The 27,001-nt window shown below is 35.9% G+C and overlaps 3 protein-coding genes across 4 annotated transcripts; 1 reads left to right on the top strand and 2 right to left on the bottom strand.

Moving 5' to 3' along the window:
* Nucleotides 1-7,549: 7,549 nt before the first annotated feature.
* On the top strand, nucleotides 7,550-11,653 carry LOC121808014 (small RNA degrading nuclease 1-like). Its single transcript, XM_042208350.1, has 13 exons — nucleotides 7,550-7,713; nucleotides 8,002-8,082; nucleotides 8,352-8,534; nucleotides 8,622-8,711; nucleotides 8,790-8,858; nucleotides 9,083-9,223; nucleotides 9,350-9,466; nucleotides 9,546-9,615; nucleotides 9,791-9,888; nucleotides 10,061-10,183; nucleotides 10,258-10,365; nucleotides 10,779-10,874; nucleotides 10,986-11,653. Exons 2-13 carry the CDS (start codon nucleotides 8,050-8,052, stop codon nucleotides 11,313-11,315), a joined length of 1,458 nt encoding a protein of 485 aa, XP_042064284.1. The 5' UTR covers nucleotides 7,550-7,713; nucleotides 8,002-8,049; the 3' UTR covers nucleotides 11,316-11,653.
* Nucleotides 11,654-11,672: 19 nt separating this feature from the next.
* LOC121808013 (phosphatidylinositol 3,4,5-trisphosphate 3-phosphatase and protein-tyrosine-phosphatase PTEN2A-like) lies at nucleotides 11,673-18,250 on the bottom strand. 2 transcript variants are annotated; one of them, XM_042208348.1, is made up of 13 exons: nucleotides 18,095-18,250; nucleotides 17,211-17,628; nucleotides 16,409-16,510; nucleotides 16,272-16,328; nucleotides 15,403-15,468; nucleotides 14,551-14,727; nucleotides 14,198-14,284; nucleotides 14,051-14,115; nucleotides 13,896-13,972; nucleotides 13,180-13,226; nucleotides 12,869-12,999; nucleotides 12,472-12,541; nucleotides 11,673-12,309 (listed from the first exon to the last, which is right to left on the bottom strand). In XM_042208348.1, exons 2-13 carry the CDS (start codon nucleotides 17,616-17,618, stop codon nucleotides 11,797-11,799), a joined length of 1,800 nt encoding a protein of 599 aa, XP_042064282.1. In that variant the 5' UTR covers nucleotides 17,619-17,628; nucleotides 18,095-18,250; the 3' UTR covers nucleotides 11,673-11,796. The 2 variants fall into 2 exon arrangements, with proteins under 2 accessions (XP_042064282.1, XP_042064283.1); XM_042208349.1 differs by lacking the exon at nucleotides 14,198-14,284.
* A 746-nt stretch (nucleotides 18,251-18,996) lies between these two features.
* LOC121809359 (probable beta-1,4-xylosyltransferase IRX14H) lies at nucleotides 18,997-23,253 on the bottom strand. The gene is made up of 3 exons (XM_042209938.1): nucleotides 22,319-23,253; nucleotides 21,640-22,209; nucleotides 18,997-19,617 (listed from the first exon to the last, which is right to left on the bottom strand). Exons 1-3 carry the CDS (start codon nucleotides 23,023-23,025, stop codon nucleotides 19,383-19,385), a joined length of 1,512 nt encoding a protein of 503 aa, XP_042065872.1. The 5' UTR covers nucleotides 23,026-23,253; the 3' UTR covers nucleotides 18,997-19,382.
* Between the last annotated feature and the right edge of the window lie 3,748 nt (nucleotides 23,254-27,001).

The following is a 27,001-nucleotide window of genomic DNA, read 5'->3' as shown; positions in this document are numbered from 1 at the left end:
GTTCTTGGACATGAATTTTTGTGTGTTTTGTTTCTTAGTGACATTTTGTTCTTATTGTTTCATTGGACCACACTGTTTTCTTTTCATATGTTTTTCAAGTCATGGATTAATAGATGGTTGATTTTGATCTTTTTTTAATTTGGTTTGGTGGATTTTGGTCTACCTAATGAGTCTTGGCTTTTCTATGAAATTGAGTAGATTTGTGCCCCAATTTACTCTTTGACTAACTGAATTGGTGCTAGAGTAAAATGGTTTCATCACTTATTTGTAGCAATTCAAAGACTAATAATGCTATAAACTTGAGACACGTCGTAGGTAGATTATTGACTTTGAATCAGTCACAGACGTTTAGTTGGTTGTGTAGTTTGGTCTTGTCTGATTTGAATTTGATGTTTTGTTTATTCATTTAGTGAATAAATTTAGCAAGCCAAATTCAACTCCAATTTTCAAACGTTTCGCAAGTTAAATGATCAAACTTTTAAAACATTACATAATGTCCCGGTCTGTCAAATTTATCTCGTTCAATTATTGAACAAATTTTGAAATAGGGATTTAGATATTTATTCAAAACCAAAACTTGATATTGATTGAATGGATTTGTAGCCGAGTTGTCAATTCCTTTATCGGAAGATTGGTATTATTCTCATTCATAATATAAGATCTGATGACAGACCAACTTAGAACGCGATTGAAGTCTTGATACGGGTGATGAATGACGCCACAAACAGGGATAGATGTGGGTGGGGTCGACAGACCAACTAGTACTATCGAAATCGGGCCTTGGGGCTTCGAGTCTTCGACCCCATGAGGCCATCCTCAGTAGCCAGTAACAGATATAGAACTATATTTACCGTCTTCAAAATTCTTATGTGGAAGAATAGATAAACCAAGTTGGGATATATCTATTGGGCTCAAAGTTTAAAATAGATGATTAGATTTAGGCCCTAATATAACCTCTATAAATTCTATTACAACCAATATTTTATAGTTCTCTGCATAAGACACGGTTCTGGCTTTTCTAATTCCAATGTATGAATTCAATTTCTAATAAATTCTTTTATTAATTGTAGTTGTATTTTGATCAATAAACACTAAATTTCATTTTGTAGAATTCAACCAACTAATGAATTATCTCATTCATTGATATTTGTATTTATAAGAGTTGTTTTTGCAATGAAAATTGTCAAATCAAAGCTGCAAAATAAGATTGAAAATGAGTGTTTGAATGACATCGTGATGATATAGAACAAAAGAGAAATGTTAGTTGTTATTTCAAATGAAAGAATTCTGAGATGTTTTCAAGAAATAGATATTCACAGGAATCAACTATCGTGCACAACAATTGATAGTGCTACTTAATTTTAATGTATGTTTTAAATATTTTTATTATTACTCTGTATTTTTCTAAAAAATATGAATATTTGAGGGGACACATGTTTTAATGCCAATTGTAACAGAGAAAAAGATTAAAAGTAATTAGAGTATTGTAAGTGGAGAGTAGATCATCTCATTAGACAGAAAAAGTTTACAAAAATAGAATGTTTATAATTTTAAGAGTAAAGTACTATTTTGGTCTTAAACATATGACGAAATACGAATTTGGTCCATAACATTCACTTTTTGAAAACTAACAGTCAACAGCCAACGGAATTAACAAATTTTGAGTAAGTTAAAATATTAATCTTATGATTAGTTAAATTAAAATAAATTAGAAAATAAAAAATGCTTCTTCTCTCCCATCCCATCTCTCTTCTCTCCGACATCATTCAGTTTCCATGGGCGCCACCCTACATCTTCTCTCTTTCTCTTTCTCCTCCTCTTCTCCCTTTCTCTCTCCACATACACCATTCACATTGACTACCACCCTGACTCCACTGACTCCTTATACACTCCCTGACTCCAAAAAATGAACAACGTCACCACCGATTCTCAGCTCGTCTCCTCGACTGACCTCACTCGAATCGACAATGATGCCTACCCTTTTCAACTACCACATTAATTCAACCAATCATATTCTTATCAATTACGGGCGCTCTCCTCCGGCTCCAATCAACGTATTGGCCGCTCGTGGCTCCCAGACTCTGATTTCATGCTGAAATCCATTTCCATCACCAATGGTGCGACGATTAAAGCGATTTCCACAATCAAAGATGTAGCTTGGGCGGAAACAAGCCCCAGTTACTTCCCCCCGGAAGCTCTATGAGATGGCGGGGGGTGTTGGAGAACGAGCTCTGGGTGGACATCAAGTTGGATTACTTCTTGTTGTTTCAGTTTGCGGAGATTGACGCCAGTGACGAGGGCTTGGCATAGGGTTTTCGATGTGTTGGTGAATGGAGAGAATGTGACGAGGGTGGAGGTTTACACGGAGTTTGGGGGTTTCGCAGCTTACGATTTCAGCTTCTGTCATCAAGAATTTGATCACTACTACTTTGACTGTCAGGCTAGACCGGATTTTCTTTGATTTGTGGCTGACGAGAGGAAAATAGAGATAAAGTGAATTTTATATATTTTTTAATTAATTATAGATTATTAGTCAAAATTTGTTAATTGTCCGTTGACTGTTAGTTTTTAACAGAATCCGTCAAAAAAGGACCGATCCGACAACGATTTCATTTGTTTAGGACTCGATTTTCAAAAAGTGAATGTTCTGGATCAAATTCGTATTTTGGTCATATGTTTAGGACCAAAATAGTACTTTCCTCTAATTTTAAGGGGCGGACTAAAATAGAAACAGTTCATATTTTTATGGGACGGTTGCTTCCGACTCCATAGGTTTTGTTTTCTGGATCCGCCCCAGACCACAAACGGGGTGGATGAACCGTCTAATAAGTCGTAGATGGTATGATTGACGTCACTAACAAGTGTGAACATTCGTTTCATAAATCAGATATATTTTTCAATGAATTAAAAATTCAAAAGAGAACTAGACAAAGATCAATCTCTCAAAATATGTTTCAAAAAATAAAGTGTGTATTTCGTCAATCACAAAGATGGCCTTTTACAAACAGTAATTCTAAGACAATTGTACAACAAAAGGAAAATAAAACAAAAAGAAATAATTTCAAAGAAAACTTAGTGGTAGAAGGAAAAACTAATTAATACATTTTCATTTACTTACTCTACTAATTAGGAAACAGATAAATACAAAAACAATTTAAGGAGTGTTATTAACCACCAATTTTCGAAATTAATGATGCCCTAATTACTTGGGCATATTTTCTTCACATATCAGTTCGTCTTCTATTTTTGGCGCACTTGCGTGTTACTAATACATCTTGGATTGATTAAACCTTCAATTTTAATGGTCCTCTTGGCTAATTCTTGGTCAACATTTCTTGAATTAATCAATTTATTCTTGAATTTTTTGGTTTGACTTTGAGTGATTGGTCGGACTGGCAATATAATTTAGGATCCTTGAGTTGTATAAGCGAGCAATGGCGCCACAATTGGCAAGTTGAGGTTAGAGATTTCTCGAACAAATTTCGGACATATAAACCTATTTTTCTTCTATAACATGGGAAAACAAAAAGGAAATGACAAAGGTGTTGGAATAAGGAAATTAATTGATTGGAGAACAAGAAGGGAAAGGATGAAATTATGGCAAGAATATTGAAGGAAATCAATTAAAGATTATGGAAAATCAAATAAAAGGATATTGGTATAATTAGAATATATTTTCCATGTTTAGCTAGAATTCAAGTCATTCACAATGTAGTCTTTGAAGTTCTCCCCGTCTTTTACTTTTTGCAATAGTCTTTTATTTTCCGCATTGTATTTTCTAACATGGTATCAGAGTAGGTTTCGATCAAAGGGATCGTTCACCGTCTCTATTTCAAAAAAAAAGAAGCCTTGCCCAATAAAATGCATAGACCACCAAGGAAAAACACAAGAATGTTCTTCTCGCCACCTTTCTTATCCAAACCGTATGCAATTGCTGCAGTAGTTGGTTCATTGATAATCATTCAGCCCAGCAATTGAAGTAAGCAGGGACGGTGACCACAGTATCCTTGATTTTCTTTCCGAGCCTCACCGATCAACCTCTCACTGTCGGTGAATGCAACCCAAGATGGGTTGTACCCAGGTCTATCCCGATAACTGTTCCGAGTTTGGTAGCCTCTTCTTTGGCTATCGAAAATGCAAAAAAACAGCCGATCAGAACGAAGGCGAAGAAGACAAAGGAAGCTCGTCGCCGCTCCCACGCACCAGCCATTGCTTCAAAATTATATCAGCCAAGAACCACAACAGAGGAGGAGAGAAAGGAGGCATTGTGGTGAAGGAGGTGGAGCCAGTAGCAAGAAGCAGACGACGGAGGAACAGAGCAAAAGCTCCATGGAGTTCAGCGATTACTTACTGATTTGGAGGTGGCAGTGAGCCATAGATCTGGAGATAAAATCTGAATTCAAGGAACGTCCGGCCGAGGGGGAGAACAAGGTTTCCGACCGGACGATTCCCCTTCAAATTATATGAATATGCCAGTGGTTGAACGACCACCAGAAAGGAACGGGCAGACCGTCTAGAAAGGCAAACGCTAATGGGAGGAGACCGTGGAGGTAGTGGAGGTCGTGAAAACATTGCCAAGAGAAGAGGCGATTGTGTTGCAGCACCAACGGGATCAACCCTGTTTAATGAACCATCCGGCTGAGGGGGAGAGTAGTACCACTGCCGGAGAGTTCCACCCACAGTACCGAGAAACCAGAAGGAGGCGGCTCATCAGAAGGAGGCTCCTTCGCCATCCCCGGAGAAGAAGGCTGACTGCAGCCGAAGAGAAAATAACAGCAGTCAAGATAAGGAGTTCACGGTTTGTGAAGGAGAAACGAGCAGAAGCCGACCAATAGAGGAGAAGCTACTTCCGAAGAGGTGGCACCCTTGAGAGGCTGCGAACTCACCACTGCCAAACGATTCAATCTCCGAATTAAGGAGAGAATTGCCGAGGACGAAGGCAGAGCAGCCAACGTCTGGGTGGCGAGGGGGAGAGAGATAGTGTCGCCACACAGCCGCTGTGAAGAGTTGATGGGAATGGGATGTCGTCGAGAGGACGTTGAGAACCTGTTGCCAAAAGACGATGTTAAAGGAACAACCTCGGGAAAAGCCAAAGCCAATGGGAGAAGATCCAGAGATGGGGGACGCATAATGGCCGCGAAGCGTCGGCGGTTGAAGAATCAGAAACCGGATTGAAGGAGTGACGGGAGAATTCTCACCGTCGGGAGAGAGCAGACTTTGGATGGATGACCAAAAGTATTGTCAGAGAAGTATTCTCACCACGGAGTTCGGCAATAACTCGGTGGAGGTGGCATGGTTTGAGAGTATGTCACCGGGGGAAAAAACCATGAAGAAACGTAAAGGAGACTGATGGTTTCACGTCTTCATTTTTAGAGAAGTAAATTTGGGCCATGTGGTTATTAGGCTCAAGAAAGAAAAGAAATGAAAATAATGGACTCATAGTTTGAGTTTGGAATGGACCGAGAATGGTCTGAATTGGCTCCTAGATACGAGCAAAAACTGTCAAATAAGCTCCTCGACAAGAGTCAAAACTGTCAGATTAGCTCCTCGACAAGAGTTAAAACTGTCAGAATTAGCTCCTCGACAAGAGTCAAAACTGTCTAAAATGACTCCTAGATATGAGTTAAAACTATCTAAGATGGCTCCTGGATACGAGCTAAAACTATCTAAGATAGCTCCTAAATATGAGTAAAAACTGTTTAGACAAGCTCCCAGACACGAGTTAAAACTGTCTAGATTGCTCCTTGACACGAGTTAAAACGGTCTAAATTTGCTCCTTGACACGAGTTAAAACTGTCTAGATTGACTCCTTGACACGAGTTAAAACTGTTTAGATTGGCTCCTTGACACGAGTTAAAACCGTCAATAGAAAATTGAAGAACTCCTTGAAACGAGTTTAAACTTTCAATGATGAATGAAGAGCACCTTGAAACGAGTCTAAACTTTCAATAACCTTTTGATACAAGTATAAAATATCAATGATGAATTGAAGAAGCTCTATGATACGAGCATAAACTATCGATTGAAATTGAAGAACTCTTAAATACGAGTATAAACTATTTATCAAACTAAAGATCGTGCAAGTTAAGTGTCGAAAAACTCGATACTGAACTTGAGGGGGAGTGTTGGAATAAGGAAATTAATTGATTGGAGAACAAGAAGGCAATGGATGAAATTATGGCAAGAATATTGAAGGAAATCAATTAAAGATTATGGAAAATCAAATAAAAGGATATTAGTATAATTAGAATATATTTTCCATGTTTAGCTAGAATTCAAGTCATTCACAATGTAGTCTTTGAAGTTATCCCCGTCTTTTACTTTTTGCAATAGTCTTTTATTTTCCGCATTGTATTTTCTAACAAAAGGTCATGGCTTTTTTTGTTTAGGAAGACCAAAATCTGTATAACACTTCGGCATTTTACGCAACTAGTATTTTCGCTCGTGCTATGCACAAGCTATATAATTTTCATTTACTGAATACAAATTTAAAACAATTAAATAGAATTAAGAAAGTAATATCATTGTATAAGCTTCACAAAAAAGGAAATGTACTTCCCTCGCCCCATTCTAAGTGCATTTCATATTCGACAGGAGATTTTGTATGATTTTCATTTACTAAACACAAATTCGAAATAATTAAACATAATTATTAGCTACAAGGTTAGGATATTGCAAAGCACAAATGTGATTGAATTTATTTATAAACCTCAACCCGATATTTCATTATTCATATACCAATATTTGAAACCCCAATGACACAGTTGAGAAGTAGCAGTAAGGTTAGGGTAGTGCAAAGCGCAAGTACAATTGAATTTATTTATAAAAACCAATATGATATTTCATTATTCGTATACAAATATTTGGATCGCCAATAACCACATCTCATTTAACGACTTTTTCATTGTCTCTAATTTGAAGTCTTAGCAGAACCCAAGACGCATGACTAAAGGCCAAATACATTTTCGATGTGGGGAAAATACATAGTGCATTTTCAAGCTTTAAAGAGAGAGTTAAGTAAGAAAAAGAATAAATATTTTGTCAAAAAAATAAATGACTCAACTATTTTGGCACAACTTAAAAGAAATACAACTAAGTTACCTTGAAATAAAGGGAGTATCTACAATTTAATTGGTTAGTGCATATCAAAATTTGAATATTTCAAAATATTTTTATTCTATATAATTATGTATAGAGCATTTTGTATTATTATTATTATTATTATTATTATTATTATTATTATTATTATTATTGCCTTGATCATACTTTATGTGGAGTATAATTTATTATTTTAAAAATATTATTGTTTTTTATTTTTAAACTTTAAATATAATACTTTAAATAAATTCATGTCAATAAATTATGTACTAATCACTCCTCATACACCATGACCAATTTTATTTACAAATGTCGTTACACGTATGAGGTCATGAGCTAATTTGTTATATAGTTATTTATATTAGACCCTGAATTATTTGAGGCCCAATATTTAGAGCCCACTTTAAAAATTACGGAAAGGCTCATTTCAAAAATTGAAAGGCCCAAATTCTAATCATCCAACCCTCATACTCTCTCTCTCTCTCCCGCCGTCGTCGTCTTCTTCTACTTCCATTTCCGACGAAACACTCTCACTTTCTTCCTTCTTCTCCCTACTTTCTTAACTAGTTTATTTTTTTATTTGTAAACAATCCAAGTCCAAATTTTTGCTCCAAAGTTAGTGTCTAACTTCATATTCATATTCATATTCATATTCATATTCATATTATAATTGCAAGTAATTGTTGTTGCTGTTGTCGATTCGTCGCAACCATATTTTCAGTCAGATTCTTCAAATTCGTTAGCTTTTACTGACAAGATTTTGATAGGAGTATAAAGCACACCTTATTTTGCCGCGAAAATATCATCATTGCGATTTCTTCAGCTTTTGTGTATAGTGTATTAAATTCCAGTTGTGCATAAACCCTAATTTCGATTTCTCTCCACGTTCTGAAATGCGAACAGGAGAGAACTCCGAATTCCGAATTCCGCCCACGTTTTTCAAAGCCAACAATGGACGAGTTAGTCGCCTCTGCAAAAAAGGAGGTGAGTTTTTACATTGATATCATGCATCAGCTCGAGCTGTTTCCTCATTGTTAATGTGATTTTTTTGGTTAAATGATGTTTGTGTGTTTCCTCTGCTGCTGTTTGTTACAACTGAATGTGGTTTCAATAATCCTTGGTAGAGTACTTGGTTGCTCAAAGATTTTTTGCTTTTACATGTTTGTATAATTGATATGGTAACAGTGGTATTATTGGATTTTGGTTTTATTCATAGCTTAAAGTTTGCATTTTTATTGTGTGTTTCTAATTAGGTTTTAGTAGAAATGGTGAAATTAGCACAGAAGAAAGAAATGGCTGGGAGTAAAGGTAGTTGGAAGGAATTTCTCAAAGTCCATGACAAGAAGTTTGGGGCAAGTTTGAGCGATCCTTCACGAAGGTCTGTTGATGATTTAGGTGCCTTTTTGAAGACTTTCTTGCAAGACGATGATTTGAAGGTAAACATAGGTTTGGGCGGAGTTTATATTTGTTGATTGAAATGCGTTCACAAGTATTGAAAATTGTTCTTACATGTCGTGTTACAGTTCTTCAAGCAGGTATTGAAGTGTCATTCTAACCGCCAAGATGTGGAACAACTTAAGAAAGATTCTCCTGATGATGAAACTGCTGAACAGGTTTGAATTGAACATCTTCTTCAATGGTTAAGGACCTTGATAATGAAGCTGCTTACCGAGGAGTTTGTATGAATGCAGAAGCTAGTCCGTTTGACCTTGGAGCATCCTCAGTACCCTGTTGATTATTCCTTCCCCTCGCATGAGCTGGTAGGTTAATTAAATTTATCTGTATGCATACCTGTGATGTGTTTGTAATTGCCACATATAGAATACTGTTCATGTTTCAACATTCTTAATATACCAGCCAACACTCATCGTCGAATTGCCTTATGTCACGTTATGAAGTACAATTTTTCATCAATTTTTTCATGTGTATTATGGTGCTTTTGTATGGTAGTTTCACCTCGTCTGTCATTTTTTATTCTTGAAAGGAATGGATGGTTGTAAAATACAAAAAGAAGTCGAAGGCAATGAAATCTACCGAGATTATTGCTATAGATTGTGAGATGGTTCTTTGTGAAGATGGAACTGAAGCTTTGGTGAAGGTCTGTGCAGTAGACCGCCATTTGAAGGTATCCATGCCGAACACTATTGTTCATTATTCAAAAGACACTTGGTTGAAAGTTTTATCTGTTCGGCATCAATGGTTTTCCTGCTTATGTGCATGCCTATTAAAATTTAGTTTTTTTTAATCGTAGGTTAAACTCGATAAAGTTGTAAATCCAAACAAAGCTATTGCTGATTATCGAACGGATATAACTGGAATCTCTGCAAAAGATTTGGATGGAGTGACTTACACATTAAATGATGTGCAGGTATACTTTTCTGTTGTTTGGATACATCAACATCTATATTCTGATTTCTCATTTGTTTGCTTTGTGTGGCATGTTACAGAAGTCCATGAGGAAGTTACTATCGCATGAAACCATCTTAGTTGGCCACAGTGTCAATAACGATCTCCAAGGTAAGTTCCATTGCTTTACATGTTAAGACTTATATATACATTCTTCCCAGCTAATGATTATAGGCCTGTATTGAACAATTTATGCTAGTTTGACTCTGCATGATATGTTAAACTTTTTCGAATGATGATCTATTGGTAATCTCGTATATTTCTTATTTTCTTCTTTTTTTGGCAGCAATGAAATTAGACTGCACAAGGGTGATTGACACGTCATATGTCTTCAAATACGCAAATCGGACCAACAGAAAACCTTCACTGAGTTTGTTGTGTAAGGTATGCTTTATTTCCATGAATTTGGACAGATGCGCTGTGGAACATCTTATTCTCAATTCCACCATCTTGTCATATTAATGTATCAATCCTTCTTGGAGTAGTACCCTTTTATGCCTTAATTTTAGTGTAACCGACTGCCATTCCTTATTCTGTTCCCTGTGTGGTATGCCAGGCTTTGTTAGGCTATGAGCTTCGGAAGGGAAGTCTGCACAACTGTTTGGATGATGCACGTGCCGCTATGAAGCTTGTATTGGCCAGATTAGAGGGAAAGATTGATGATATTGTAGCTGAGGAGGTGACATCAATTGGCTTTCACTTTTTTCTAGAACATTTTAATCATGACATGCACTCAGATGCATTTTATTTCAGGTAAAAGACTTGGATAAGGCGAGGTTGCTCATACATAGGGTCCCTGTCAATGTTTCCGTTGAAGATTTGAAGAATGTTCTTCCTGGAGACTTTTGTATTGAAGTGAAGGTTAGATAAATCTACAGTCATTTCTTTAATTGACAATGCCTTGACTTCTTATGGTATTCTTTTACTGTTAGTTGGTTTAACACTATCGAACTATAGGATAAGTACTGGTTGCTTGAAACGTAAAGGGCTCTATAACCAGGATAATTGCTTACCAAATAAACTAATTCATGTCAAAGACCATCATTCGTATTTTATTTCTATCAATTAGAGCGATCCATCATAGATTTATATCAAGCTTATAAACTAACTGTCTTTTGCCATTTTTGGCACGTTGCCTTGGCCATCTTGGAAGATTTAATCCATGTCACTTGCCTCTAATCATGAAAATGTGCCAATGACTACTTTCGTATAAGCTTTAAATATGATAACATCCTCAATCATCATTTTATGCCATTTGATAAGTTCATCTGCAGGTAAAAAAAGGAAAAACATATTCAGCCTTTGCTATATTCAGCACTCAGCAAAAGGCAATCAAGACATTCGAGAATGTTGACGGTGACCTGGAAAAGGTGTGTAATCTTTGTCTGTATTACTCTCTCCATCGGAAGCATATATTGATAAAACCCATCTTACTATTGTTCATTTATTAGTTTTGATGCGTTTTTATCCAATTTTGCTAGGACTCGTGTGGACGAGCACAAAAGCTTGTAAAGTTTGAGCTTGATTCCGGAACAACTGGTTCATTTTATGTTTGTAAAATTGTTGGTGATGATTCTGTTGGCGATGAAATAAAGAAGAGGCCAGCAGAAGATGACAGTCTCGGGATAGCAAAAAAGCCAAGAACAGATGAAACTTCGATACAGTTTGAGGATTCTAATAAATGCTCGGATCATTGTGAAATGCATCTGAAAGAGATCGGAAGATTGGAGCAAGAGCTAAGTCAAAGAGAAACTGAAATATCGAGCTTGAATAAAATAATTGCTGCACTTGCAAGGAAACAAGGACTCTAGAACAGCTCCATGTGAATGTCTGAGAGCTTCCTTGCTTTGGACAAAATGGTGACATCTATAAACGAAATAGGTGATTTTACGAGATCTGAGATTGATCTTGAAAGCCATCGGCCCCTTCCGTGAGAAGCATGGTGAAGAAAGGAGATGGTAGCGTTGGTGAAGTATTCTCATTTGCAGCCATTCAATGTTGCTTCTGTATTTTTAGTATCTTACGTTTTCTTTTCCTTATATGGATTTTTTTCCAGTTCATTGAGTTGCTGTAGTTTTGTTGAAGTCCTATAATAGGACTAAAATTTTGAGTGAACATTAACATTTTGAGCCCTTATAGCTCTATTTGAATTGTTTGTAGGTGCAGTATTTTGGCAAGTAAAAAAGTTCCTTTAAATAGAATAGAATGATAAATCTAAACAAGATCCAATTTTGGGAGCAACTTAAAAAGAAAAAACACAAAATCCAGAATGTTCATATGATCTTGGTCTCTTCAATCACTTTCATCATCTTCATCATCTCCAAAACTGAAAACTGATGCATCTGCTGCAATGGCCTTGATGTCTGTGGAGCCCATGTTGGGGATTGTGGAAGAAGGCCTCTCAACCTCATCAACTTTTACTTCTTTCGACTGAGGCTGAGAACTCATCGACTCCCTACCAACCGAAAGGCGTTCCATTTGATGAGATACAGATGAGACATGCTCAGATTTGTTGGCCTGTTCGGACCGTGGAGCAGTTCCTGCAACGGAGATGGGGCGCTGATCCACCGAGCTGCTTCTTGAAGGTGCAGGTTCTTCTCCATCACTGTCCGAGAATACATCGTCTTCGTTGTTTTGTTTATTCTGTTGAGAAGAAGGGTCTTTATTTTCACTACTTGAAGCAGCATCCTGCTGTTTTCCATCTGCGCCATTTGTACTGTCATCAGCTCTCGTCTTCGATGGGGCAGTTCCGTCATAATCTACCATGACGATTTCGACGTGAAACCCTGGTGAAGGCAACTTTCTCTGCAAGTGATAGTGCCATCAAATTGTTAATGAGAGCAGACACACACAACAACAACAACAACAACAACAAAAAGTAACTTGCTCCTCATCCTTATTTCACAAGAAAGGAGTGACATTTGTGGTAGTCATGAAACCATTAAAATTGATATCGAAGGAACTTACTTTATCGAAATCATCAAGGTTAGAAGGAGCTAGAATCACCCTATTTTCCATCAATGATGTGTTCATCCAACTGAGTACAAAAAAAAATGGTTAAGGTATATTTAACAGTTATGCTAATTATGTATATCCGAACTGATATCCGAATGTACTGTAAGAAAGGACATATGAGCTGTTACAGATATCATATCGTGAACGCACTGTCACAACAACAGGCTAACTCTATGAATCTGTTACCCCAATCAAACTACGAATTTTTCAATAATCTTAACCTACTTCATTGTCTACAACACTACAACGCTCAAATCAGTGATAAGGGTTAATGAATCCTCAAATGCAGTTTATAGAATATAAGCGTTTGTATAGATGATAGAGATAATGAGAATGATAATGTACAGACCAGTAGAAATCTCCTTGGCGATCATGAAAATGAACCTTGAAGTCTCCCACTAGTTCGGTAAGACCGGGTTCCCCTGGCAAGGCAAAAACCACAATTCCCTTCTTTTGTGCACGGATCCAGAAATCTTCAGGCTGCAGAGCAGAAAAGATGAATGTCATAAGTGATCAAGAAGTGATGGAATAAGATCTCAAAATCTCAATCAGAGATCAAGGTGAAATACAGGAGGTTATCCGTTCTTCAGAAAAGAAATTCAAAAACTGCACAACTATATTCTAATACTATCAGATTAAGGTAACCCAAGAAAAAGATACCATGAGATCCTTGGTTCTTGGATGCTTCTTTGTGGAAAACAATACTCCTGTAAAATTATAATTCATGGGTAAGCCTATGTAAGATTAACTACTGTTTGTAAACAATATAAAGAAGTACTCCCTCCATCCAACTGAAGATGACCCATTTTCCTTTTTAGTTTGTCCCACTCAAGATGACTTATTACTAAAAATGGAAATCTCTTCATCTCTACTTTATTCCCTCTCTCTTACTTTACTCTCTCCACCTAACTCACAAAATAAAACTGCATAAAATCCCGTGCCGCCCAAGGAAGGGGTCATCTTCCTTGGGACGGAGGGAGTATAACATTGAAAGTTATTACTCCCTCCGTCCACAAAAAATAGTCCCATTTGTAGACAACACGGGTTTTTATGAGAAATTGCTAAAGTAAGAGAGAAGGAGAAAAAATAGGTACAGTAAGACAGATAGGGAGAAAAATTAGGTAAAGTATGAGAGAGAAACTTTCCTTCTTTAGAAATGAGACTATTTTTTATGGACATCCCAAAATGGCAAAATGAGACTATTTTCGTGGACGGAGGGAGTATAAAATAGGATTGCCAGGAGAGTGAGAATAATAGCGTCATCATTCTCAAGTGAAAGGCGCCGGACAAAATTCAACTATATTAGTATTTCTTGGAAGATGGCGAAATGGATTCTAACACTTTGAATGAATAGAAAAGCAAATTTGACTGATTACCATTATGATTAGATATTGTAATAGAAGGTCTGACCCAATATGGACAATTGTGAAGCCTAAACCCTCTTAGCATGCACCTGCAACACGTTGTCAGTACCTTTATAAAATCAACCTTCAGCATTGGGAAGACGAGAAATAAATGTTCAGAAATGTACCTACGTCCAGGGGGAGCTTCACCATTAAACTGCGTCAAGATCCGCTCAAAATATTTCACGTACCTCTGATTAATTCACAAAAACAGTCAGTTGTGTCTTGTATACTAGATTCCACAGAATCGTTGTATAAGGGAGTATATGACTAACAATCTGGCTTGGAAGAATAAGACCCTTCCCATCGACACATCTTTGTTGATTATAGTAACTAATGCAGTCCTCAGCAGTAGGGAAGAACTGCGGATAGGGACAAAGTTAATGTTTTTCGATAACAAATAAAAGGCGCTGAACCTCCCTGAAAACAGGACCAATATTTTTCTTGTAAAATACTCCCTCCGTCCCATTAAATATGAAACACTTGGGAATCGGCACGGGATTTTATGTAGTGTTGTTTTGTGAGTTAATGAAGAGAGTACAGTAAGAGTGATGAAAAAGTAGAGATAGAGTTGTTTCCATTTTAGGAAACGTTTCATTTTTAATGGGACATAGGGAGTGAGTTTTACCTTTAAGAACAGAAGAAGGCTGCATATCATCAATCCTGTCCTTGCCTTCCCAGCTTTACAGTGAACAACTACCACATTTAAAATGTCCTCCTTCAACCATGAGTAAGCACTTTGACAGAACAATTTTATTAGATGGATAGGGGGGCAATTGTGATCGTCAAATGGGAAACATGCAACCTGAACAAAAATGAACAAATTATACAAAGTGAGACAAGAGCATTTGTCTTGTATAATTTTTAGTGCAACTTAGATGACTTATACATTTTCACTTTCCACTTGGATCAAACTAGAATAAAATTATCAAACTGGTATTTGCTTTTATTCTGGATTCAGCTCCCATTTCTTATTCTTTTTAATTTTTATGCATCCTCTGATCAATAAAGTCACACAAAAATAAGCTCAAACCTTGCGAACTCTAAGTAACAACATCAAAGTAACTATTTAGCACCTTGATCAGATAAACCTCCCTTCACAAACTGAGACCCAAAGAACCCTGCCCAATTAAGAAGCAACAAAAAACTATCTTTCCAGTATTTCTTTTGTGAACAATAAAAATTAATCACAACACAATAATCAGCTTATTTTAGGCAGGGTAGTTCTTTTCTTAAAATGCCAATGGATTATATATGGTGAGTGCAGGAAGGTGAAAAGGTGAATACAAGCAGTTGTACATTTTTACTTTCTTGATTGAGTAATGAGTACTATGATAAGTTTGAACTTTTCAGATAAAACAATATCTAATCTTAGAGGTTATCAAATGGATCATCTTATGCAGTTTAGCTGGATCTAATACGTTTGAATAGTTAAAGCGCATTCATTCAGTTCAAACTAAATTTCACACCAAGTACGTACCTTTCCCTCAAATAGTGAAGCATCATACAACCTCTCTGAACAAAGATTATATACTTTATATTTTCCCTGCAAATATAGAACTGTTTCAGAAACATAAAAATGTAAAGAGAATCGTGCACGACAAATTATGTGAATGTGACCTAGGCACCGGAGACATTATCAAACCACACTAGACAGCAAAAAATTAAGATACTATTGAGAACGTACAAATATGGGAATAATGGGATTCAAATCTACCAATATTATCCTTAGTATCCAAGTGAATTCTCTTCATTCAAAGTTTATGCCCTGTCGAATCAGCTATGATAGTTGAGCAGCAGTAATTAAGACACATTTCTTAATATCGAAATGTCAGTCTCTACTTTTACTTACTCTCTTACTATTTTCTCTCCACTTAACTCACAAAACATCGCAACATAAAATCTCGTGCCAAAAAACAAATGCACCACTTAGGGTGGGACGGAAGGAGTCATTGTTGAGTCTTATTTTTGTAGTTGAGCGAGTCTTTGATTATTATGTTAATTTTCTAAATACTAAGTTGTTGAGTCAAACCCATAATAAGTATATAGTCCCTGGTTTTACTAGGATTTAGTCAATTTCATATTTTTCGGGCTATTGTGTCATACATTTCACCATTCAGAAATATAACTTGAAGTTCAGCAAGTACGTGGCCTCTTCGGAGGAGTGTTTGTTACTTTCTGTTCTTGCGTTTGTTTCGTCATCTCAATCATCTTTACGGTATCAATTGGTCCAACCTAAATACCACTACCACATAGAAACAACAATGTGCTTTATAGAGGTGGAGGATCATGTATGGACTCTTTTACATTTGGTTGTAAGCAAAAAAGAAAATGCTTCTAGAAAGATACCTTGTGATGAGTCTCAAAAAACTTGATCACTTCCTCCATATGGTTCCGATAAAATCCCTGTATCATGTTTGGAGCACATTCAGAAGGGAGACCCAGAAAAAACTATGACGGTTTCGATATATTGAAGGGGTCTTAACCTCAAAATATCCAAATAAACCAGAGCTTAGGTCACCAGCAGGGAACCCCATAGCGATTATGTTCTCGGTTATATATGTCATATCTAAGTCGAATCCTCCCTCCTGATTACAGTTGAAAGATAAAGCGATTTATAAACCAAATTTATTGTTATAATGTAGACTATCAAAAGAAGGAAAAGAGAGAGACTGATGAGGGATTACATTCACAAACAATTGATTGTTTGGTTAAACGCTATATAAAGAGCCATGAAGCATAAAATGATAGATGACATAATAAACATTGCACATAAGTATTCCTTTGCCAAAAGTAATTGTTGGCAAATGAAACAAAAATAACTATAACAATATCCAACATCGATGTAAAGAGAGAGCTAAAACCACTATATAAGTCTAATGGTCCACTTCTCCTATCACCAATTCGTTTTAGGATGGAACCTGTGGATTTCTATCAGTAATAATACAAGTGACGAGTTTCGAGATATGAAAATAAAAACTCAAGATACACCTCACAGTCCAAGATCCATAAATGGAGGTAAACAAGGGTTGTGTTGTAAACTTCATAACTAGTTAGGACTAGTTTCATTGTGATGCTAAGTTCTTTTCTACTTCTTTATTTCATTTTTTCCCTATTATATCTGGCTACAATTTACAAGACATATCAGTGAGCAATATCAGAGCTGAAACAGCAATGGAGGCACATCTGCTCAACAAAGCAACAGTATAAAAACAAAAGTACTTAGAAACTTAAGAAGATTACTGAACATCTTTCTCAAATGAAATCAGTTATGATAGCAGTTCCTACCTGGTATCTTCGCTTATTTTGTGAGACAATGTGTCTGGCTTTTACTTGCACAGCCTTCACAGCATTTAAAGAGGAATCAACTATTCCTTTAGTAAGAGATCCTATAACACCTGATTGTGCAGGCGCAGATCCTTTGTCCGCATTTTCATCTGATTTTGAAGGAATTTGCAGTCCAAGCCCACTAGCAAGGCGTGCAAAAGTGAAATTCCCAGAATTCGTTTTATTTGGTTCCTGTTGCGTTTGCGTTAGTTTAAGACCTCTGGCCCAAGCGGAAATGGCAGATGTAGATGACACTGAAGTTGGACCCTGTGCTGAGCTTTCTTTCTCCAAGACATTGGAGGGTGAAGATTCAACATTAGAATCTAGCCCGGGCTGTGGTAGAGATGATTTGGCAGTTTCTGATTCCATTCAGATATTCCTGGTAAGATGAATTATAGCTCAGATAGGTGGAATTAACCTCCAGAATTGCAATTTCTTACTGTGCAACTTTCCATCATTAACGAAAGCTATGAACATTATACTAATTAGCACCACAGATCATTCATTTTCCCCTAATCACGACACTGCAGCCTCCGTTTGAAACAATAAATTCTAGTGATTTAAATGCTCAAAATGATACCTCTAGCCGAAATCATTGTTCAACATATATGGCATAAATCACTTAGCTTCTAATTGCATCCAACAAACAAAACATAAACCAACAGAGCTCAGAAAAAATCAAAATAAGCGCCATAATCGACAGCATTATCTAATAACAGCTGATAAAATGAAGATACAATGACACAATTGGACGAGAAATTGGGATGCATTTCAGGGAATAGCAGCAAATCGAAGATAAAAGCTGCAAAACATCAGATCTATAATTAAAGTAATGAATAAATCACCTCGATTTGAATATTGAGTAACTGCTCAGAAATATTTCCCCTGAATCGCCGTGTTCAATTTGTGAATCTTCGAAAAGCTGAATTTAATTTGCAGAGTGAAGTGGTATTGAAGAGTTTGTTTTGAATATATTAACCAGTTTGTGATCTGATATAAATTAATATCCTCTACAGTTGACCTCACCGTCACGGCATATGACACATTCAAATAATGGGATAAAATTTCGAAGCTTTGAAAGTTAAAATTTTCTTAATTACTTTGTTATTTCGAAGGATCGGTTGTTAGATGTATAAAGACCTATTATAACTGATTGAGAATTGTTATAGTAATCATGAGCATACTACATTAATTACTCATTGCTTGTTTTATTAAAATGCACCAATATGGTCAATTGGTCACTGCACAGTTGAAAATGAAAAGCTGTGGTGATCTTAAGGTCACATATTCAAACTGCCTTAATTCGGTTAGTGGCAAATATGAGGGTATATATTGAAAAACATGTTTTACATTGCTTATTACAGTTTATTACCATTTTTCTCCCATTTTCAAATTTTTTTATCCCCCAATTCATCCCATGAATCATCAATGAATATCCCATTCATCATCAACTTTTTTTACATCAAAAAAATTATCCATCGCTTTCAATAAATTGTAATTTTAGCATTTCAATTATGTCATTTTAATTTCATTTTTGTTTTAAATATAATGTCTTTCTTAACATGAAATGTCATTTTTATAAGTTTAATACTATATTTTTTAATTGAAATAAAATTGATTAGAAAAAATAAAATAAGGAAGAAATGAAATACTACAATAAGATCTATTAATAGTTAAAGGATAAGATAGATTGTTGCAGGTGTTGTTGCTTACTTAACGACCATAAATAGTTAAGAAAAAGGCTGCATTAGGGATAACAGAAATATATTCTATTGCTGGAAACTACGTATAAAAGTTGGGATAGTGTAAATACATATTCTGCCAAGCGTGACAAATTAAAAGCAATGAAAGCCAAAGGAAGAAAAACTCTTACCACGCCAAGAAGACTTGTTACCGTAGATATTGAGAAATATGAAAATGAATTAGGGAAACAGTTGATGAAGAAATAAGAATATGGGCCAAAAATTCTCAAATATTATCAACTGGCTAGTATAGGTAACACATGCCTTCCTGCATTTCTCGAGAGAGATCAGCGTCCCCGTCTCCACGGCTTCAAGCTTTCTCACGTCGAAGGTGGCCTCATAGTCACAATGAATTCACAAGAGTGTCTTTCTCCCACATCTTTCTTCTTCACTAATTGTCTCCAGCATGCTTTGTGGAAGCACGAATGTCCAACACTTTCGCGTTGTGCTTCCTCTTGCTTCTGGAACTGCGTTTTCGTTTTGACCCACTCTTGGCTGGCCGCTTTTCAGTGTTCTCTGGTATAGTGGTCACTTTCTCAACATACGCTGGGAGCTCGGGAGGAGCATCGGGCCATGGTGTGCGTTTAGCAGGGACTGTGATGTCTAATGGCGGGTCAATAATCCAGCTGCGTGGAAAATATAAGAATTATATACTTAGGGAAGCTGATGAGCATAATGATACAAGAGCAAAGAGGTAACAAAATCAAAACATTCAGCTAAAAAGGGAAACTCGTTTCCGTTGGCATGCAGAATATGGATGGAGCAGTTATGCCTTTTTCCGCAGAATCTCTTAACAAAGTTGAGCAAGAACAATTTTTACACCAACAGTATTACTATGAACAACTACTTCTGTTTCAGAACATAGATTGACAGAAAAACAGATTCTAGCATACCAAAGTTTCAATTGCACTTTTTTATATTTGCAAATATGAATATTAGTAGTATATGATAATAGTTCACTCAATTGGATCTAGTGCATATAGTAGCAAGAAATCCTTTTGATATTCAACATAATAAAGCATGTGCTAAAAAGCTCATCAATAACTAGAATGGAAAATACAGAGTTGAATTTTCTATCAGTTGGTCTATTGATTTAAGTATTGTGATCTTGAGAGAATAGTTAGCCTAATTATATTCAAGAAGTGGAACGCATAGCATCACTAGCTCCAATAAATACCAGGACATATAAAAGATTTGGTTGAGGGTGCAAAATGTTCAACCTGACTTCACTGAAGCTAATTTACCAGGACTTACAGATTTTACTTGTGTATCGAAACAATAATTCAGGCAAATGCAGCAAGCTAAGGCATGGCAAGGATGTCAAATATAAAGTAGTTCAAGGCTTTAATTCTACAACAGATTTCCATATCATTTAGGGGTGTTCTATCTCATTCCCTATCCCAACACCCAATACGAATGAGATAAGTAAAAGTGCTGTTATCGATGAACGTACACTTGTCTTGAATTGGTGTTTGACATGGATTAGGTAAAACCAAACTGTTAGTTCTAACTTCTAAGCAGGCATCAAAATCCAACAGAAGTATTATACATAATTATTTTAGGTAAAGACTGTCACTCAGCTTTTTATAAATGCTTAACTAATTTTTACATCAATCTCAAAAAAGGTGCAAAATCCAAACAAAAGCACGTAAAATTAGCAATAAGCCACAGCACAACTGCAAGGGGTACAGAGTATCTAGATACTGTGAAGCTACCATTTCCCTTATTCATATAAAAAGTTACAGTAAGTGAAACCAAACTGTGTAATTGCACATATGATGCTAAATGGATATAACTTGAAACTTCATAGATGTATAAAGCAGGAACGTTTCAGAAATGGTGGATGAAAAGGATAGAAGTTCAAGCAACCTGCCAGGAAAGGTGACACCTAAAACGAAGCAAGAGGTTGAGTAAGTAAACAGACTTAAGCTATGTTGCGATCATACTGTGAGCCTCACTTATCCAGTGGAAATATACCTATAATTGTATGTGAGCCTCACTTATCTAAGATGAACTTCTATTAAAGTCACAATCATAGTTTAATCTTCATTTGATATTATTCCGATATTTCTACTTCCAATGGCTAGACAATTTCTGCCTACAATGTACCACAGAATTTGAGAAAAATATATGGTTTTCCTGCTGAGGAAGGTAAATTACAAAAACTGGTCGAGTCAAGGGAGCATTGATCATGTCAATGTTGGGTTTATATCCAGCGCGTATCCCACAATTTTCATCAACATGCAAATTGCAACATCTAAGTCGCTAGATTACAAGAACCAGCCCCAGGGAAATTCATCCACCAAAATTGGACAATATTAGCTTGTTCATGTGAAACAATTGAAGAACCGCACTTCATGTCTTTAACTGCTTCAACACAAAGCATATATGCAGCATTTGAAGAAAACAGTTGGTCGGCCTTTTCAGTTAAAGATCAAATGAAGGAACACATGAATTACCTAAGAAATATATCTACCCCAAAACAATGTGGATGAGTGTCAGATGCTATTCAAATCAAGAATTGATGCAACTCAGAAATTCCTCCGTAGCCTACAGAGAGATTGCTAACTATAGCAGCTTCCGATCTCCAGAAACTGATATGTACATTAAACAAATTTCAAACTGAAGGTAAATGATAGAAGACTAACCTAGCAGGAAATTTGCTGTCTGCCCTCGCCTCCACACGGAGCCACCAAAGCAAAACTTTGCGTCCACAACTACCAAGAGGCTCCACTACAGAAGTGTCCTTCAATAAAGACAACGGACTTTCAATGTCCTCTCCATCCTTCCCAATCTCAACCAAGTCCTTAACCCAGACTGGCTTTCCCTCTACATCCTCCCACACCAGCCTTGAATTCAACACAAATCCAGCCCACTCCAGCTTCCTCGGCAGCACAACTGCCCGATCTCCTATATATATTGCACTCCGCTCCACAAAAGGCCGCGTGTCAAAGGTGTGCCACCCGGCCAAATTGCCTGAAGCATTACAAGCCGGACCTTGCACCGGGATTTGTGACTTCTTTTCATCTTTCTCGTCAGCATCACTTTCTCGCATCAGCACGTCTCCTTCTTCAGAACCTCCTGAATGTGCAAGGATTCCAACGGAAACTGCACCTATCCATTTTACATTCTGGATCTCATCAAACAACTCCAAACTATGCATATTACTATCATCTGCAAACATCACAATCCCATCCAATTTCTTCTCTCTCACAATTCTGCACATATTTAACAACTAAAAACATAAAAACTTCTGCTCTATATTGTAAATTGCTACAAAGCTAGAATTAACGAAATTAAATTTTGTGAAATTAGGCATTACAATACCTTAAAGCATGGAGTCTCATCCTCGATTCGAATTTATGGCGATCCTCCCACAGAAGGGGCATTTTACCATCAACTCCAATGTGGATAGTTTTCAATCCTGATTTGGCAATCAGCGAGGCGGTTTCGTTGGTGGTTCCACCGGCTTCAACCACGATCCAGACGAGATCGTAGCGCATATTCATCAACGAATGCATCACGCCGGTGAGATGCAGCGTCTGGAAAGTCCGTACATAAGTCGGCGTGATAGCAATCACGGTCCTAGGGTTCTTAACTCCGTACTGCGACCTCTGCTCCGCCTGAACCCTCTCAATTATCCTGTGCGCCTTCATCACCTCCGCCGGATCCGGATGCGGCCACGGCCTAATCAGAATCCCGTGCCTCCCGACCACCACCCGGCTCCCGCCGCCGTCGGCAGAGACATTCCTCTCCTGCGGCGACGAGATCACCGGCAATGTCGTCCGCAGCGCGGAGTAAATCGTGGTGGTCGAAGGCGACGGCGAGGCGGAGAAGAGGAGGAAAAACACCAGCCGCGAGAATCGGAAGCCGAGGACTAAGCTGATTAAGCAGCAGACACCGTGGAGGAAGAGCCAGAAAATCGTCGCCGGCGATTTGATAGCGCCATCGACGGTGGCGTCGAGCGGCGACGAATTGCTTCGGAAACTGTTGCTACGGCGGCCTTGCTGCTGCAACGCTGCGAGCTGCTTCATTTTCCCCCCTTTTCCAGTAACCGCAACCGCAACTATCCCCGGAGTTAAGAGAGAGAAATTAGGTAGAGAGAAGAAGTACAGTTGGATTGGGAGTGGGTTCAAAGAAATTGGGGGTGGGTGAGTATAGAGTTTAATTGAGAAGATACTTTGATTTCACGATTCATTTGTTAAGCTTTACTTTCAGCAACCATTTTTTTTTTCTTGAATTTCTTCAGATTAAAAGAAGGAATTAACACTGAAAAAATTAAGAAAAATCTCGGACATGGCGACGAAAATCAGTCAAATGAATGGGGAAGGAGGGCAATTTCGTAAATTGCTTGGTATATTATTATTATTATTATTATTATTATTATTATATTGGGTTAATTAGGTTAGTGGTTGCTCGTGGCAAATGGAGGGTACTTTGGGGATTTCGATGTTGGTTTAGTTTAAATTTAATTATGGGATTTTGCTTTAATTAGGTTAACGGTCATTCATCATTTGAGTTGAGATGTCAGATTTGTTGCATAAATTATGCATGAAATATGAATATTTACGCAGGGAACTTAAACCACACTTTATACCACACCAATAATTAGGAATATTAGATACCAACATTCTGGAATAGGTCAGGGAAAAATTGATAGTTTCGACACTTTTTCATTAAATGGCTTTGTTTTAATACTTGCGGTTTAATCGGATTTGATGATACATGAAAAAGGAAAGGATCGTTTTATCGTTCATGTTCAAGCTCCTTGCCATAATGATTGTGCAAATTGATATTAAATAAACTCATTAATGTTTCATTAATTTTTTTCGTAACGAAACTTTGGCGTATGAGGCAACATATTAAAGCAAATAAGTGGATCTAGATTTCGGAAACGGAGAGGGTGGAGTTTAACATTTAATATTGCATAATTGATAATCCCTTCGTCTAGATAATTGGGTCGTTTCTTTTTTTTTTTCACCTGGTTTGCAAACATAATAATAAATATTAAAGTAATAAGAGAATAAAATAAGAAAGATAATTATATAGAGAAAATTCTTCTCCACAATATTCTTTTTCTTACATTTCACTCTATCGACTTTAATTATTATTACTATCATTTTTTGCAAACTGAGTGAATAAAAAAGAATATTACACTCCATTTTATAATCACTTGTACACATGTTTTACAAGAATATTAAAAATTTTGTGTTTAAAAAATAATATTAGACTCCATTTTTTTATTTCAGAATAAAATATACCCAACAAAATAAGATTATGCTTAATTTTTTAATGAGATGCATTAAGCTTCACATACATATAAAGCATCTAAAATTTGTACTAGTATATAGTATGAATTAATTGATTTTTTTTATAATTAGTTGAGTTAAAAACAAAGTGTATACATATACTCATTTATCAGTCCTCATTTCTTTTGCTAGGGGTCTATGGTATGAGATTTCAAAATAAGACTAAACATGAAGTAGATTACTCTTTGGCTTTGAGCATATATCATTCATAGAATAAATTGATGCAAGTATCAAATATCATGCCACATGCCATGGATCTTTAATTTATTTTTTTATTCATTCAAATTTTTTATAACATCTACTGTACTACATTGCATGTTTAATGCCAGTTTATTGAAGAAATACAATTTCAATTAGTTAATGTAATGACATAAAGGTTATTTTTAATTGTTGTGGCACTTTCAATTAGTTAATGTAATGACATAAAGGTTATTTTTAATTGTTGTGTTTTTATTTATTGAGTGAACTATATAAATGGTACATGGTCTTTAACTTTCGCGCATAAATGGTACCTGATCTTTATTTTATATCGTTTTTGATATCTATAAATCACATTTTTGGTACATGAGGGGTTTTTCATCCAAAAATGTCCTCTAAACAAATAAAATTTTTCCATTTGTGTCATAAATGATATTTTGGCATACACAAAACTAGTACCAAAAGTGATATTATAATATCTTCTCTCATTCTCCTCACTCTTTATATTATTATTTTGATGTTATAAATTAATAATTTATTTATTTTTAATATCATTCAAATATACTTAATTAAAATTATAGTTATAATTATATTTAATTAGTAATATAATAATATTATTATATAATACTAAAAACTACTAGTATTTAATAAATAATTATAGTATAATTATTTTAATTATGAATCATATAATATTATATGATAAAAATGATATAAAATAAGGATCAGGTACCATTTATGTGTGAAAGTGAAAGATTAGGTATCATTTATGTAGTTCACTCTTATTTATAAATTTGCACCGTTTTGATTTACTTTGTTTGTTTTGTCTTTTTTATGTCTTCGTTATTGTATATATTTATAGAAAAATATAATAAAAGCATATTAATAGTTAGAAAAAAACAAAATTAAAAAAATAAAATATGAAATATGAAATAATGACTAACTTAAAAGTAAAGATAAATTTTAGTTATAAAAATTCAATACTGACAAATATAGTTTACTTTAAATTACTTCATGTACTAAAAATATAAAAACTATTGTGTTGTTAAACAACACAACCAAGATGTTTAAAAAGTGCTCCAAAATTATGGATTTTTATAACTAAAGTTTAAGATTCCATTATTTTATTTTTATTTGAGTTGACTACTGTGTTAAAGATTGCTTATTTTATAATTTTTGTGTTCTATTTTTTGATTATGAGTTTGTTTTGTTAATCATTCTTGATCTTGTAAAATATTCAGTTTATAAATAATATTTTCATCATTATATAGTAATATATTCTAATTTTTATTTTAAATAGTTACACTATAAAAGAAGAACATGCAAAAATAAGAGTGGAAGAAGAAAAAATGTGCTAGCAGTTTGTTCGAAACAATACATTTGAGTTAATCATCATTATATTCCATTTTCTGTAATTTTGTTTTGCTAACTAATAATGTACATTTATTGTGTTTTTTAATAATACTATTAATCAAGAACAAAGATATAAAAAAATGAAGAGAAAAATAAGTATATTAAAAATATGAGTATATCATAAGTTTATTAAAAATATATACTCCATCCGTTCCATAGTAATAGAGTCATTTTGCCATTTTAGTACGTTCTATAGTAATAGAGTCATTTCCTTTTTTAGTAAAAGTCAACACATTTTTCCACACCTACTTTACTCGCTCTTACTTTTTTCTCTTTTCATCCCTCTACCTTTTTCATTTTTCACTTTATTATCTATTTACTTAACTCACCTAACACAATTTTTCTTAATCTCCGTACCGAAAAAAAACGCCTCCATTACTATGAAACAGAGGGAGTACCTTTCAAGGTATTGAGGGTATTTTCTTCCGAAAAAACTTAAAAATAGTGAAGTAGTACTTTGATTGATATTAAGTCATAGTTGACGGACCTCAAACGATATTTTCAAAGTTCACGGATCTAAAATGAGAATTTGACAAAGTTCGTGGACAAAAAAAGATGTTCCCTCTATATTTTATACTCTAGGGCAAACTGCCTTAAAAGTCATGAACTATTGTCAACTTCCAGTTTTTCCCATGAACAAAAAAATTAGTGTATAATGTCACGAACTTTGTAATCAGTCGCCGTTTTCCCATGGCGGGTTTCCGGCTACGAAGCCAGCTGATGTGTCTTTTTAAGTTGACGTGGTTGCTGAATGTGTGTTGACTGGATGACGTGGATCACAAATTAAGTTAACGTGTCTTTATCGTGCCTCCACCACCACTCCTCCCCACTATCTCCCTCCTCTTCCTCACATCCGCCGCCGCCACCACCGCCGCCCAGCACTCCGATCCCGGCCCCAACTGCACAGATGCACGCATTAGCTACTCCAGCAACACGCATGAATTGCAGGATAGACGCAGCTGGAGAGAACTTTCGGCAACTCCGACAGAAACAACTCGAGCTTGGCAACTCCGACCGGTAAATCTTGAGCTCCTTCTGTTAGGGTTTTGTATACTAGAAATCACATTTCGAGTGATTGGATACTGTAAAACTC

Source organism: Salvia splendens, chromosome 6 (genome assembly GCF_004379255.2).
Source record: "Salvia splendens isolate huo1 chromosome 6, SspV2, whole genome shotgun sequence".
Classification (NCBI taxonomy): Eukaryota; Viridiplantae; Streptophyta; class Magnoliopsida; order Lamiales; family Lamiaceae; genus Salvia; species Salvia splendens.
Note: the sequence above shows the minus strand (reverse complement) of the source record. Positions and strands in the feature narration are given on the sequence as shown.

Coding starts and splice junctions, on each gene's coding strand:
- LOC121808014 (XM_042208350.1), top strand. CDS start 8,050: ATGGACGAGTTAGTCGCCTCTGCAAAAAAGGAG. Junction 8,083..8,351: donor TCGCCTCTGCAAAAAAGGAG/GTGAGTTTTTAC, acceptor GTTTCTAATTAG/GTTTTAGTAGAAATGGTGAA. Junction 10,366..10,778: donor ACTTTTGTATTGAAGTGAAG/GTTAGATAAATC, acceptor GTTCATCTGCAG/GTAAAAAAAGGAAAAACATA.
- LOC121808013 (XM_042208348.1), bottom strand. CDS start 17,618: ATGGAATCAGAAACTGCCAAATCATCTCTACCACAGCCCGGGCTAGAT. Junction 13,227..13,895: donor TACAATATCTAATCATAATG/GTAATCAGTCAA, acceptor ATAATTTTACAG/GAGTATTGTTTTCCACAAAG. Junction 12,310..12,471: donor ACCTTGATGATTTCGATAAA/GTAAGTTCCTTC, acceptor TATCACTTGCAG/AGAAAGTTGCCTTCACCAGG.
- LOC121809359 (XM_042209938.1), bottom strand. CDS start 23,025: ATGAAGCAGCTCGCAGCGTTGCAGCAGCAAGGCCGCCGTAGCAACAGT. Junction 22,210..22,318: donor ATGAGACTCCATGCTTTAAG/GTATTGTAATGC, acceptor AAATATGTGCAG/AATTGTGAGAGAGAAGAAAT. Junction 19,618..21,639: donor GACAGCAAATTTCCTGCTAG/GTTAGTCTTCTA, acceptor TTTTCCACGCAG/CTGGATTATTGACCCGCCAT.